Raw genomic sequence first — 14061 nt, forward strand, 5'->3', positions numbered from 1 at the left:
AATAAACATTTCAACAATGTAATTAAAGAGCAGCATATGTGGATATTCAATTGACTGTAAATCATACTAAAACCTGTCCACAATTGCTACTGAACCCAATGGAATTTGTTTTCTGAGTAAACACCGCTAGCAGCGATCTATTATTTGGAAACAATTAGCTATTGTAAAGCTATATTCATGTACATGTGTCTACCTGCCTATAAACAATCAGAACCTGAAAATAATGGGATAAGGCAAGTTTTTGTCTCCAAATAATAATAGTATGCTTTTAAGACAATTCTGACTTACAACAGCTCTTTCTAGTGTTTCCAAGGCACATTCCCTGCTTCTAGGGGTGCTCTGGGACTATGCAGATGGCCCAGGCTACACAAGACCGGCTCTTCTCCCAGGCGCCATAGTGAGGAATCAAACTCCTGACTTCTGGCTCCACAACAAGGTAACCAACTCACTGAGCTGCACAGCCAACTATGCATAGCTTCTGATTCTCATTTATTACTCATTCAGGGGACTTGAGAAAATAGATGGTTTGCATGAAGTGAAATACAATTATTAACTCTGTTCCCATGCTAGATTCTTCTTTCTTTATTCGTGTAAGAGCGCTGCAGAATTCAAAATCATGGATGTACATGAAATATAGGCAAAATAAAAAACAATTAAAATGTCAAGATAATCAGACTGTTTTTGACAAGAAGAGGTCAGAGCTTGAGATGTGTGCAGAAACTTCTTCTCAACTTCACCCATCATCTGGGGGTTGGCATCTTTGAAGTGGGTTGATTCGGTGCTGTTCCAGTGCAATGTTTCTGGAAGTGAAGGATCTGCTAGCTACATGCCATTGCCCAGGGGACACCCAAGTGCAATAATTTCCCACACTTTGGAGAGGCAATGGAGAAACGTGGAAGCAAATGAGAAGTAAAGGAGTCAGAGGCAGGAGCAGTATTATTGAGTTTGCAGACAGCTCTCCTAAAGATGTCCCACAGTCTGTCTATAACAGCACCTGATGCAAGGAATGGACATATAATCCTGCTTCCAGTACCTGACAGTCCCATGTGTGTTCATTAAGAGACCTGTGCAGTTCCATTACTCACTACAAAAATCCTTATGAATTTTTGTCTTTAGTTAAATAACACTAAATGTAGTGTTAGTCTCAATTAGAGCAGTGATTGAAATAAACAAAACTTATGTTACTTTTCCCTAATAAGAATAAATTCACTGGGTCTACTTTAGTTGGAACTAATGCTGAATTTAGTCCACATTTTAACACATTCTTTCATAAAATATTAATCACTAAACATATTTTCTCTCAAAACAGGAAACTCTAACATACACATTTTGCAGTACATTGTTTGAGCTGAGAAATATGATACACAGATGATAAAGTGTATTCCAATCCATCAGGAAGATCAAACTGATGTACTTCAAAGTCTGGACCAAACAAAATTATTTAGTAATAATAGTTCCAAAAATAATACAAGTGAAGTGTTCCCCATAATTTTATCTCAATTTCAGAAAAAGTTCTACTACCTCAACATTTCAGGCTATTGTTATTTTCAGAGCCAATAAGGGAGCATCCTATCTCAGCAGCTAAAGCAGGTCTGTCAAATCTCTTTTATTATCTCTGAGCTCACTGGAGCAAAAGGGGGACATGGGATTTTCTTTGTTTCGGGATTTACTGAACAACTTAAATGCAAAAGAGCCACTGAAGATTTCACAACTGCATATTGACAGTAATTTTTGCTCAAAACATAGATCTCTCTGAGTCCATGTCCATATTTGACTACAAGCATCAAGTATATAATAAGTGTGGAGAAACAAAATCATGTACTGTATATGAGTTTGTGAAACAGTACATACCAAACTATATCTTGTATCATAACTACAGAACCTATGACAATAACGATAAAAAGAGCAAAACCCAAGTCATAACATAGGACTGATTTCCATTCCTACTCTTTTTCCCCTCACCAGTTAGGCACTAAATAATGCAAATGGCTGGGAGGCTGAACTATGAATATGGAAGTCCCAGATTCAAATCATGTCTGCTGAATGGCAGTCCTTGATAAACCCTTATTCTGTCTCTCTCACACACACATACCACCCATCCCTCCCGTTCTGCAAAGTGGAGATAAGAAGGCTCACTTTTCTTCAGAGTCACTGTAAAGATTACAAAGTAACATCAGACATTTTGAATATTCAAAATCACCATGCTGATGTCTGGTCATTATTTGGTGCTAAGCAGCACGGTACTGCCTCTGCTTAAATTAGGTAAGAATGCATTAATTTCCCATTTATCAATCTAGAAACAAATTAAATCTCATTTTCCCATTTACTGCGTATAGACAGAATCAGAGCAGCAATGCAGCACTCTCATTTTACTCTGCTTTTGAACAACCAGCTTCAGGGAAAAATCATTAGTTTGGTCATCCACCGAAAAGAACAGCCCTCTATGTAAAAATTTCCAGAAGGATAGCCAGTGTTAAGTCTATTGCAGAAAAAGCAACAAAGAGTCCAGCGGCACTTCAACAAGAAGCATATTATAATAAATCTATAGTAAATTTGCTAGTCTTTAAGGGCCCTCTGTTGTTCCCTTTTTAAAGAAGTCTCCTGCTGCTAAAGCCAAAGAGACATGTGTCCCTTGCTCTACTGAGGTAGCAAAGCTTTAAAGAGCTCCAGGCTCTTTAAAGGAAACTCCTCCCTCATTCCCATCAAGCCACACAGCATCATGTCTTGTTAAAGTAACGGGCATAGTGCGTCAATATTTCCTCCCCCAAAACCCCAATGTAACTGCCTCAAAAGCAACAGTAGAAAAGCAGCAGCAAAATTTAAGCCATTCTCCACTGAAGAGAAGCAGAAAAATCAGACATAGCAGAAAGGAACTGGGTAAATGCTTCACGTACAAGCACACAGGCATACCAGGTAACCATTTCGCTATGCTTCCTCCCCATTCCCATTTAAGTTAGTTTTGTTCTGACAAATGCATTTATGCCTTGGGGTGCAAGACTGCATGAGAAAGCTGAGCCACTAAAGCAAATATAGCCTGGAAACAGCTGGCATCTCTCCAAGGACTAGGACTTATAAGAACCCATAACTTAAAGGAGCACTAGAAAAACATGATCCCATTCTATACATAAATAGCCTGTCAATGACCATATCTCAAAATAACCACTATCACAAGCAGCACAGTGGTGAAATAATCAAGCATCCGTCTAAGAAGCAAACATATTACAGATACTGGAAATGAGAGGAATATTTTACATACATGTTGTGGGTGTGGGTGTCGATAAAACCCTATCATTTAATTGAACAAATAGCTATAATTTTGTTGAACAGAGAGGCTGACTACTCACAGAGATTACTGTAGCTCCAGCAGTTACCCATTGGTCAATGAAAACAACACAAATCATCAGTTTATCTAATAAAGATACAAGCTTAATTCAGTGGCTGCTGTTCTAAGTCAACTGGAATCAGAATAGAATAGTTTCAAATTTCCTGGAGGCAGCAGCAGCCGGTTGCCCTGCCCTGCATACAGTGAGGCAAATAGAAGCATTCTGAGCATTATGAAACTGGAGAGAGGACTGCAGTCTCATTCCGACTATGGCTGAAGGAGATGAGCCCACCTCAGCAGCTTACCCCAGAATAACCACCGTAAGCTATTTCTCTTTTTCCATCAGATCTAGTAGATAGGATTTTAAATATCTGTTACTGTTTAACATCAATCTTTAATTTTACTGCTTTGCAAAACATCACAGCAAGAAATTAAACAAAAGCAAGCCATGATAATTCCACATCCATTTATACCAGCCACACAGCACTGGATGCACAATGATGGCATTCTACCATAATATAACTTTTTTATTATGATGAACTTAGAAATAGAAGAAGCTCCATAGGGTGTCACTATAAACCCTCTTTAGTGTTCCTAAATTATAGTCTTAGCCCCAATAAAATTAACTCAAAAATCACTTTGTATAAGCATGGACATTTAACACAGTCAGGGCTATGTGTATGTTGTGACTTGGTGGGAGCACAGAAAATGTGCAAGGTGTGTTCAATTGTTTTGCCTGTGCTTCTAGTGCTTATGACTTTAAAGATATACTTCAAGGTATGTGGGCTGTACTTGCTAAATTCTCACTAGTGAAAGGGGTGGATATCCTAAAATTAGGTGTGGGATTTCACTGCTGTGCTTCACTTACTGCCTTCTTCTCGACCACCTAAGCTACCATTCATTAAATAAAGAGTAAAATTGGAGAATAAATGTATGCAAATAGGAAAAGTAATTTGTATTATTACAAGATTGCAAATTTCAATTTTCTCAGTATAGAATACAATGGCGTAAGTACAGAGCACACAAAACCTTCTACATAAATTTGTGATTTTTTTAAAAAAAGAAGACAAGGAAAGATAATGCCACTAATGTTTCTCACTTTATAGATTCTGTTCAGCAAACCAATTAAGCCTGATTGGGGGCCCCAATGAATTGGGAATGGTTGGATTACTATGGAATCATCAGTACTATTAACAAAAAAGAAAGCTGGGTAACAAGAAGATGCAAATACATGATGTATGAAAATAACCAGCTTTGTGGTATAAACATTGGCACAATAAAATTTCCTTGAGAAAACAAAACAAGAGGTAAAGTTATAGGAAATGCTGCACCTCTCCCACCAAAAACCTGGAATCTCTAGTTGTAAAAAGCCTTCTTCCAACCTAGCTCACATTGGGGTATCTAAGCTGAGCCTGGGGGAAAAAACGTTGCAAAAACCATAAAATGACAGAGGAGGGAGGAGGGTAAAAGCGCTTCTCCCCCACATACACCTCCACATGGCCTACAAATTTTTTTTTAAAAAAAAATAACACATCTCACTTTATCGTCAAATTGACAAATTTCCTTTTGGCTTGAATATAATCTGTCTGAAAGTTTGGCTCTCAATGTGGGCCAAGGGCAGTAGACCATTTTCTTCCTATCCAGGCCCCTTTCCCTATTGTCATGGCCTTTCCTATCCCTTGACTTGTCCGACTCTCAATCCTTACAGCCCTGTGCATCTCCAGGTCCCTCCACTCCTCACAGACACCATGCTGTCATGGCCACTGCCATTTCATTTCTGTCTCCCTAGCACTCCTATGTGAAGCCAGAAAGTGAGGAAGAATGAGTACTACAGTAATGGGTTCCTGCAAAGCCTGTAGGGGTTTGGCCATCTGTCTCTGACAGTGCTAGGCCTGGGGCACCTGGTAAGGTCACACAGTTGCCATAGTAACCAGGCAACTGGCTTCACAAAGACACAACTAGCTGCCTTCTTCCCTTCCCTTCCTGTATTTATTTCCTGAATTGAGTCCAGATGCTGCACTGGACTCAAGAAAAAAATACCTCACATGATATTGAAACAGATGCAAGGAATTTACAGCCATTGCCCTCTGAAGCCATTTCCTCAACTGCTGTGGTTTAAGCTATCTAAAATTAAATTATCAGTGCCATTCTGAGTGCTGCAGTATAGTTGGAAGCCCATAAAGTAAGCAGCCCTTCCTTCAATTCATGTGCTCTGGTTGACTCAGTAAAACTCTCCAGCAAGACACAACCAACCGTTCAGAGTGAAATGATTTGCATTAAAAACCATACATGTAAAGTACATTACAGATTCCACAGCTCATAAGAGAAAGAAGTGCATGGAAGGGAGTTTAACAGATAACAAGACTAATCAGAAAATGATGGTATAGATAATATTCCATTTTACTCACAATGAGTCTTTCTGCTATACAACAAAGTTACAAAGCCTAGTGATTCTTTATATAGATGAGGGCCACAATCCCCACTGGTAAATCCAGGTGGACACTTCATAAAAAGAACGGATGGGCAAAGTGTGGCACTCCAGATACTGGTGTACCATAATCCTTAGCCAGAAGAACCAATGCTAGGGAACTGCAATCCAGCAGCATCTGGAGGGTCACATCCTCCCCATCCTGACACATGGATAGCACTTTGCAAAGCTATAGCTTTACAGATAAAATTATGCAGCTATTCTTCTAACAGGAGAAGATTAGGTATCCTACTCCCTGGGTATAAGTCTCATGGCATTTACTAAGATTTACTTTGTGCTATAAATACTAAGGTTCTTGAAGAACTTTATGTCCAGAATCCTATAGAGACTGTGCGGCATAAATGTATAATCACACACATCAACCCATCTTTGTAGCTGGCTATCCATCATACTTTCCAACATCCTCCTGATGGGAAAACAACTGCGTGCCCATCAAAGCAGTAAATGGCAAATGAACAGATAAAACCTCTTGTACAATGATCTTATGTACATTACTTTCTTCAACAGGTTTTTGGTCTATATATTAAACTTGGATGAGGGATACAGGATCCTCAAGATGTTGTTGGAATGCAATTCCCCTTGCTCTTTACAACTGACTTTGCTGGCTAAGGCTAATGAGAACTGCAGTCCAGGAGTATCTGAGGGACTGCACTTTGCTTACCTAATGATATTGCAAAAAGCATTACTTCCTCCCAAATTATATTATGGTAGACTGGAAAGTAGCAACTTTGGCTCCAAGGCAACTACCGTGAAATTGAGAAGGAAAATTATATATGGGCTAAAATTTATTTTGATAGATGTTGGCAAAGTTTTTAAAAAGAGGGCACGAGGAAACAAAATGTCTAGGCATTTTAAAGATTTCTCATTTTATTCCAATTTTAGCTGCTTTTGTGGATCAAAATCCACTTCTTCAGACATAGGGGGTTAAATACATCTCCCCTCTATTTATCCACATGGTGTTGAGAGTCATGTCTAGATAAGGATACAGGTAATAGAGTCACAATGGTTCATTGACACAGGAATGGTACTTATCAAAATACTACTGAATTAGCAGGTCCTAGCCAGTGTGACAAGCTGTATGCAAAGTGGACTTCATAGGCATCCTTCAGTCTCGAGAGACTATGGTAACATGCTCTGTATGGAGGACTTGGAACAGCGTCGTGTTTTGACGCTGTACGCAAAGCTGGAGTGTCCTCTCCAGGGCACAAAGCCTGGGTAAATTAATATGGAGGATAGGCTGTTACCCAAGCAGCAAATCCCCCCTCTCCACATCGCTGAAATAGTCCAATGGAAAGGCAAGAGCCAATACAACTGGTTTCAGCGACGTCGCAGGAGTTGACAGAATGACACAAACTGCCTCCGGGACTCCAGCTCCGGATTTTGCCTCGAGGTTAACTCTAAGTAGATATAGCCACAAGGCAGTGGACGTTTGAAATTGGAGTTTTCCTTCTTCTAGATGGGCTCCCTTCCAGGCTTTGGACCCAATAGTCCAAAGAATGTTAAAAACAATGGTTCCAAAGCAAAGACAAGTGCTTTCTGTATGCTTGTGTCCTTGTTTCCAATTTGCTACCAGTAAGGAAAACAAGGCAGGCCTCCCATGTTTGGTCTGCCAGGTAACAATACCTTCACCAAACTTTGTCATCCCACTTTGTGATGCAGTTCATCACCTTTATAAATATCTGGTCCAGCAGAGACTTTTTGCCCCTCTCTCAGGTAGAGCCGTGTTGTCCTCAAGAGACAAGAATCTGGAAAGCAGCAGAGGCTCGCTGTCAGCATAACCCAAAAAGAGAGAGGGAAAGACCCCAGAAGATGTTTCCTCGAGCAAGAGATCCAGGGTGGGGAAGTTCATTCTAACTTGCTGCTTATGTTGCATTTGTGTCTCTCCACCAAAATCACCAGCAGGGCTGGCAATTGATGACAACTCCAAAGAGGGAAAATATTCAGAAGCATAACACCATTACCAGGTAAAGTATACTAACAGTTTGGGGACTGAAATAGGTGGCAGGGAAGGCCAGGGAGTCCTCTGGAGGTGGAGGTGGCTTTCCTGGGGGGGGGGGGGGTTAGACCGGGCCTACCAGAGAAGACCCAAGACCTTTCGTCGGATAAAACAACTGGGGTCAGGAAACCAAGGGTTTTATACTTCATCTGTTGCAGCTGTGTTTATACCCTGCCAAGGGACTCATCTGCCCTAGCCTCTTATCACTGTTTCAAGGATACCTACATAACAAGGTTCCCTTCCTTCTGGAAAGAAAAGATCCTCAAATATGGATACAACAAATTACTTCTGCAAACGATGAACTAAGCTACAACTCAGAATGGCTCTCTCTCACTTATAATGTTCATGGTGGGTAAGACCAAGATATTAAACAGTTTCATGCTACTTAAAATGTCACTATGATGTCATACTGCACATTGTGTTACCCAGTATGCCTTCACAGCTTAAGTATGAACTCACTCATATCTGTGCTGAGAATACTGTATATGGAATTCTGAGCTATGGGAGTAGTATGATTTAATATACAGTGGTGCCTCGCGCAACGGTCACTCCGTGGAGCGACGAAATCGTGCAACGGTGCCGTTTTTGCAATCGCAAATGCGATCGCAAAACGGCACCTGAATAGGGCACAATTCACAGAGCGAAGGTCGGTAAGCCATTCGCTTACCGACCTTCGCTTTGCGACACGCCGATCAGCTGATCGGCAGGTCCAAAATGGCCACCGCGTGACCCCAAAATGGCCGCGCACAGCGTTTTTGCGCCCTTGGTAAGCAAGGGGAGGGCGCGAAAACGCTGCCGGAACAGCCGAAATGGCTTATCCCCTCGGGGGACGAACGCCTCTATCTCGTCGATCTCCAATGAGCCTACAATAAGGTTAGAAGCCTGCAAGGGCAGGACCCCTTCACATAAGGAATACACCCAGGCAGTGTTGCCTACAACTACCTGCACTCCAGTGGGCCCCTTGTCACTAACCTCCTCACCGTCTACTGGTGCCCAGTTCACCAGAGGAGCACAAAGAATGCAGGATGACCAGCCAGGACACGACAACAGAGGCTACAGTGATCTCTCTCAGCCCCCTACTCTCAGCAAGGAACCACTGACATCACTGCAAGTGCCCTGCTCCTCATCTAATCCAGCCAAGGTGAGCGTGGACATTCACTACCACGAGAATCTCAGTGACTGCCCTACGGTCCCACTGGTTCTGCTCGAACCCTCGGCTACCTTAGCTGCAGACAACCTATCCAGGGTGGTCCCATATGCAGACAGTCTGCCGCTGAAGCCGATGATGTGTACCCCACTGCTGTCTGCAAACTGACATACTGCCAACTTGCCCTCCGTTGGCCCATCTGTTGACCTCAGACTGATTTCCTGGAACGTGGCGGGGTGGTACAGGAAACTGCAGGACCCTGAGTTCAGCGATTTCCTCCGAGGCTATACCATTATCTTACTCCAAGAAACGTGGGCAGCTCATTCTATACTACTATCAGGATATGCCTCATACTCCCTTCCAGCACAAAGGCGTATGGCAAAGGGCCGTCCATCTGGGGGTCTAGCAATATTAGTTGCTGACTCCCTATCTTCAGATTTCGTGCTCATAGTTGATGGCAGTTGTAAAATCCAGGGCATTAAACTTAAAACCAGGAACCAAGAACTCTTGATAGCCAATGTCTACATGCCCCCAGTCTCTTCTCAGTCTCACAGGGCCAGTCAATGGGAAGCCTTGAGCCATGCCTTAGACAATCTGGATCTTAGGTTTCCAGGGATTCCTTTGCTGTTAGCAGGCGACTTTAATGCCAGAATAGGCCAGGGCGAGGTCGTATTCAACCGTGTCCTGGATACATTTAGTGATGCTTCCCCCTTACATCTATATGTTGCTGAGAGGCAGTCTAAAGACCACCAAATTAACGACGCGGGAATTCATTTGGCTAAACTCTGTCTACTTAGAGGTTTAATCTGGCTAAATGGCCTTACAGAGTCCGACAGCGAGGGTGAGTTCACATACATCTCCCCCCGGGGATCCAGCACAATAGATTATATCTTGATCCCCGTTTCCCTTTTACCATGCGTGGCTGAATTCAGGGTGGGTGAGCCCTTAGCTAGTGACCATCTCCCCTTATGTTGTAGCCTTGCTCTCAATGCAGACTCTACTGCTCTGACCAACATCGCCCTCGAGGAGTGCCCATTGATCCTACCTAGAATCAAATGGAACCATAGAGCAAAACATCTCTTTGAAAAAGTAATTAATCCAGAGATGTCACCGCAAGGCTCCCTCAATTGGTTATCTTCATCAAAGCCCGAAGATCACATCAAAGGGTTTGAGAATCTATTAGACACCATCTTAGCTAGCCTTGGCCAACTTCCTCAACAACCTCAGAAAAGACAGGCTCCGGCCATATGTCCTAGGTTAGACAAGGAATGTCTTGCCCTGAAGCATGACATGAGAAGGATCTACAATAACTACAGATCCTCAAGGGCCTCCAAGCTCCCTTCTCAATATTTCGAGTTGGAAAACCACCTCAGAATAGCCATTAAGAAGCTACACCATCGCTCTATAATGGACCGCTGGTCTCATTTAGCTCAGGCTATCAACTCAGGTAGCAACAAAAAATTCTGGGAGGTGGTTTCAGGTTCTTTTATTTTTAATAAGAACTCACAGGACCTCCCCTATATACCAGCTGGGACTTGGGAACAGCATTTCTTGGCCATTCTTTACGACAGCTGCAAGCCCACACTGCCAACCGACTCGCTCCCACCTAGCGATATTCCGGAATGGGCCCCAGTCACAACCAGTGAAATAACAAAACTTATAGGACACCTTAGATCTGGTAAGGCTCCAGGTCCCGATGCCCTTCCTCCGGAACTGCTTAAGGCCTACCCCGACTGGTGGGCGCCTGTGCTTGCTACTTTATTTACTACCGTTAATCGATCTGGTATTATGCCTAGGTCTTGGACTCAAGCCATAGTGATTCCCATTTATAAGAAGGGTGATAAGAAATCCCCTGCAAATTATAGACCAATTAGCCTTCTCGCTATCACTGGGAAGATGTACGCCAGTTATCTACTCTACAAATTACAAGACTGGCTATTAGATCAAGATATTCTGGGACCTGAACAAGCGGGTTTTAAGGCAGGAAAGTCTACATTAGACCACTGCCTGATTTTATCCCATCTGATTTCTAAATATACCTCTCAGCGCAATACTCGCTTGTATGCAGCCTTCCTAGATCTAAAAGGGGCCTTTGATTCCATCGATAGAGATATCCTATGGCTAAAGCTCGCCAGGCTGGGTATTGATAGGAGGCTCCTCTTCTTAATCCAAAAACTCCATGAGGGCTCTACATGTCGCATAAAAACGTCGATGCTGGGGGCCCTTTCCAACCAGATCTTTTCCAACAGAGGAGTGAAGCAAGGCTGCGTTCTGGCACCAACTCTGTTCAATCTATTTATTAATGACCTCGCCCCACTCCTACATAATATCAATGGTCATAGCCCCAAATTGGGCCATATACAGATTCCAGTTCTATTATATGCGGACGACATGGTTATCCTCTCCCGCACAAGGGTTGGCCTAAAGCGGTTAGTTATCGGTTGCTATGACTATCTGATGCGCAATAATCTCCAGTTAAACTTCGAGAAATCTAAAATCATAGCTTTTGGCAAAGCTTGGAAATCCTTCTCGTGGTCTTTCAATGGCAACCATATTCAGCAGGTTAGAGAGTTTAAGTACCTGGATGTCTTTTTTCATTATCGACACTCCTGGACAACTCACCAACGGGCAGCGATTAAGTCTGCTAAGCTCTCGGCACAGGCTATGTTACGTTTCCACCATACGTGGGGCCACTCTTACATCCCTGCTGCGCTGCAGATTTTCGATGCCAAATCAGTTACACAGCTTCTATATGGTGTGCCCATCTGGATGTCTGCATTACACAGTTCTGTGGAAAGAGTCCAATCCACATTTCTGTATAAAATCTTTGGTCTTACCCACTGTGTGCCCTATGCTGCTCTATGCCTTGAAGGTGGCCAGCACAAGATCGAGACTCAGGCCTGGCTCAGATTCTTGAAATATTGGATTAAAATCTGTTTCTTTTCACCCAAGGACATCTTATTCCAAGCGCTCTTGGCAGTCTGTTCCCAAAAGGCCTTGCCCTATTTCTTAAGAAAATCAAGACCCTGGGGCTGTCACCAGACTTACTGGGCTCAATACCCCCCTCCAGGGTGTTTCCAACAATCAAAAAAAGGGTTTTGGATATAGAGGGGCAATCTCTGCACAGCGCTGCCCAAAGAGTCTGCTCTCCACTCCACTTTCAGTTGCCCCTCAGCTATGGCTGTAGACCGAGCTATCTCTATCACTTAGAACAGCCACAAGAACGATGGGCTTTTACCCTTGCCAGATGCAATATAGTACCCTCGAACATAGTGCAGGGCAGGTACAAGGGTTTACCAATAGAACTGAGACTTTGCCCGTGTGGTCAGGGAGTGGTTGAATCCCTGCAGCACATGCTATTTTACTGTATTCTGTACAAGGATATTCGCCTGTCCCATCTGTGCGCTTTTCTCTCCTCCCATTCCGGATGGGATGATATGAGGAAAATGCAGCATCTTCTAAGTGGCAATATTAAGGAACTTACCCTGTCAACTGCCAGATACGTATATGCCATCATGCAGAGACGTCGTAGCATGGTCTCGCAGAATGAAGAGCCCTAAATATGCTCTTGGCTGGCCCTTCCTACCCGTTACCCAGTGAACATTTTAGTTGTATGTTATTGTATTTGTCTGTTTTACTGTACTCAGTATGCCAATAAAGGTTTCTGACTGACTGACTGACTGACAAAATGGCCACCGCGTGACCCCAAAATGGCCACGCACAGCGTTTTTGCGCCCTTGGTAAGCAAGGGGAGGGCGCGAAAACACTGCCGGAACAGCCGAAATGGCTGCACGCAGCGTTTTCGCGCACTCCCCTCGCTTACCAAGGGCGCGAAAACGCTGTGGCCGGCCATTTCGGCTGTTCCGGCGGCCATTTTGGACCCGCCGGACAGCTGATCGCAGCCATTTTCGTGCCCTCGTTCAGCGAGGGGAGGGCGCAAAAAATGGCTGCCGGCATCGCACAACGGTGAGTAAATCAATCAATTGGAACGCATTAAACGCTGTTTAATGCGTTCCAATTGGTTTTTACTTCCCGTTGAGCGATGTTTCACACAGCGAGGGTTAATCCGGAACGGATTAACCTCACTGTGCGAGGCACCACTGTATATACACAGAAAGTTCTTCAACAGGGGGATTTTATTGGGCACATGAATTAAAACATGCACAACAGTTGCCTCTGGGAATAGCAAAAATGACAGTATAGCTCTATGAATGCCAAATAATAAGTAAATGAAGCAGTGACCAGACATTAAGATACATTTACTCTAGAAACAGTACTGTGAAATATTAATGTTAACATCTACACAGCTACTGCAAGGCCTGAGTAAACTATAAAGAGCTGAAATGAAATTCCAGGAGGTAGTAGGGTTGTGGTAAAACAAACTGGGAAGCAGATGTTGCTGCAAGGAGGACAGAGAAAGAGGGGATCTTTCCCTAAAAGGTGTGTACATGCACACGAAGGCAGACACACATGCACACACACTCATAAGAAAGCGGGAGGGTGAGAATAGATTGGGAGCTGCTACTGTGCAGGGAAAAAATCTCCCCAAATGTAGATTTAGGGAAGTCAGAAACTGTCTTTAGTTTCATTAGGTGGGAACAAATGTTATGTAGCGGACAAAATGTTGGGCTAGGATTCAGGAGACCTTGGTTCAAATCTCTGCTTAGCCATGGAAATTTATTGGGAAGTTGCAATTGTATCTATTTCCTGAACATCTTACATATGTTTTTAGGGAAGGAACGACTGCTCAGAATCTTGAGTCTTTTCTGGGTGGGGGAGAAAAACTGAACATCCATGTTTTTCCTTTAGTATTAGACCAATTCTAATCACAACTGAGAATGCACCTGCAAAATTATTACCCCTAAGTGTAAGCATGTGTTTTTGGAGACCAAGATCAAAGATCATTCACACTACAGTATTCCCAGCCCTAATGTGTGGCTATCACAGAAATGCTATGAATTAGTTTCAGAAGTCAGAGCCTGTCAAGAAAGACAACAATTCTATACCTACCAAATATTATTGAAAGCAGGGTTATTAATATATACATGGTGGGCTAAGAAGACCTCTCCTTTAGCACCTTAGAAATTCACTGGAATTTGAAACAAAAG

General features: G+C 43.0%; 1 protein-coding gene and 1 long non-coding RNA gene across 5 annotated transcripts in view; one reads left to right on the plus strand and one right to left on the minus strand.

Annotated features, from left to right (window-relative positions):
* Positions 1-14061, minus strand: part of PSD3 (pleckstrin and Sec7 domain containing 3) — a 206900-nt gene that overhangs the window by 163898 nt on the left and 28941 nt on the right. Inside the window, exon 1 of one of the 3 annotated variants that reach the window (XM_020801453.3) lies at positions 3345-3663. The exons of the other annotated variants lie outside the window; for them this stretch is intronic. Coding sequence (XP_020657112.3) covers positions 3345-3375 — 31 coding nt within the window. The 5' untranslated portion in view covers positions 3376-3663. Of the gene's footprint in view, positions 1-3344; positions 3664-14061 lie in introns of those variants that run through there. 3 annotated transcript variants of the gene reach the window in all.
* Positions 2714-8202, plus strand: LOC110083194 (uncharacterized). 2 transcript variants are annotated; one of them, XR_002301247.3, is made up of 3 exons: positions 2714-2913; positions 7524-7774; positions 7965-8202. It is a non-coding gene; the product is annotated as an uncharacterized LOC110083194 (long non-coding RNA). The 2 variants fall into 2 exon arrangements; XR_002301248.3 differs by lacking the exon at positions 2714-2913 and adding an exon at positions 3548-3642.

Source organism: Pogona vitticeps, chromosome 2 (assembly GCF_051106095.1).
Source record: "Pogona vitticeps strain Pit_001003342236 chromosome 2, PviZW2.1, whole genome shotgun sequence".
In the NCBI taxonomy this organism is placed as follows: Eukaryota; Metazoa; Chordata; class Lepidosauria; order Squamata; family Agamidae; genus Pogona; species Pogona vitticeps.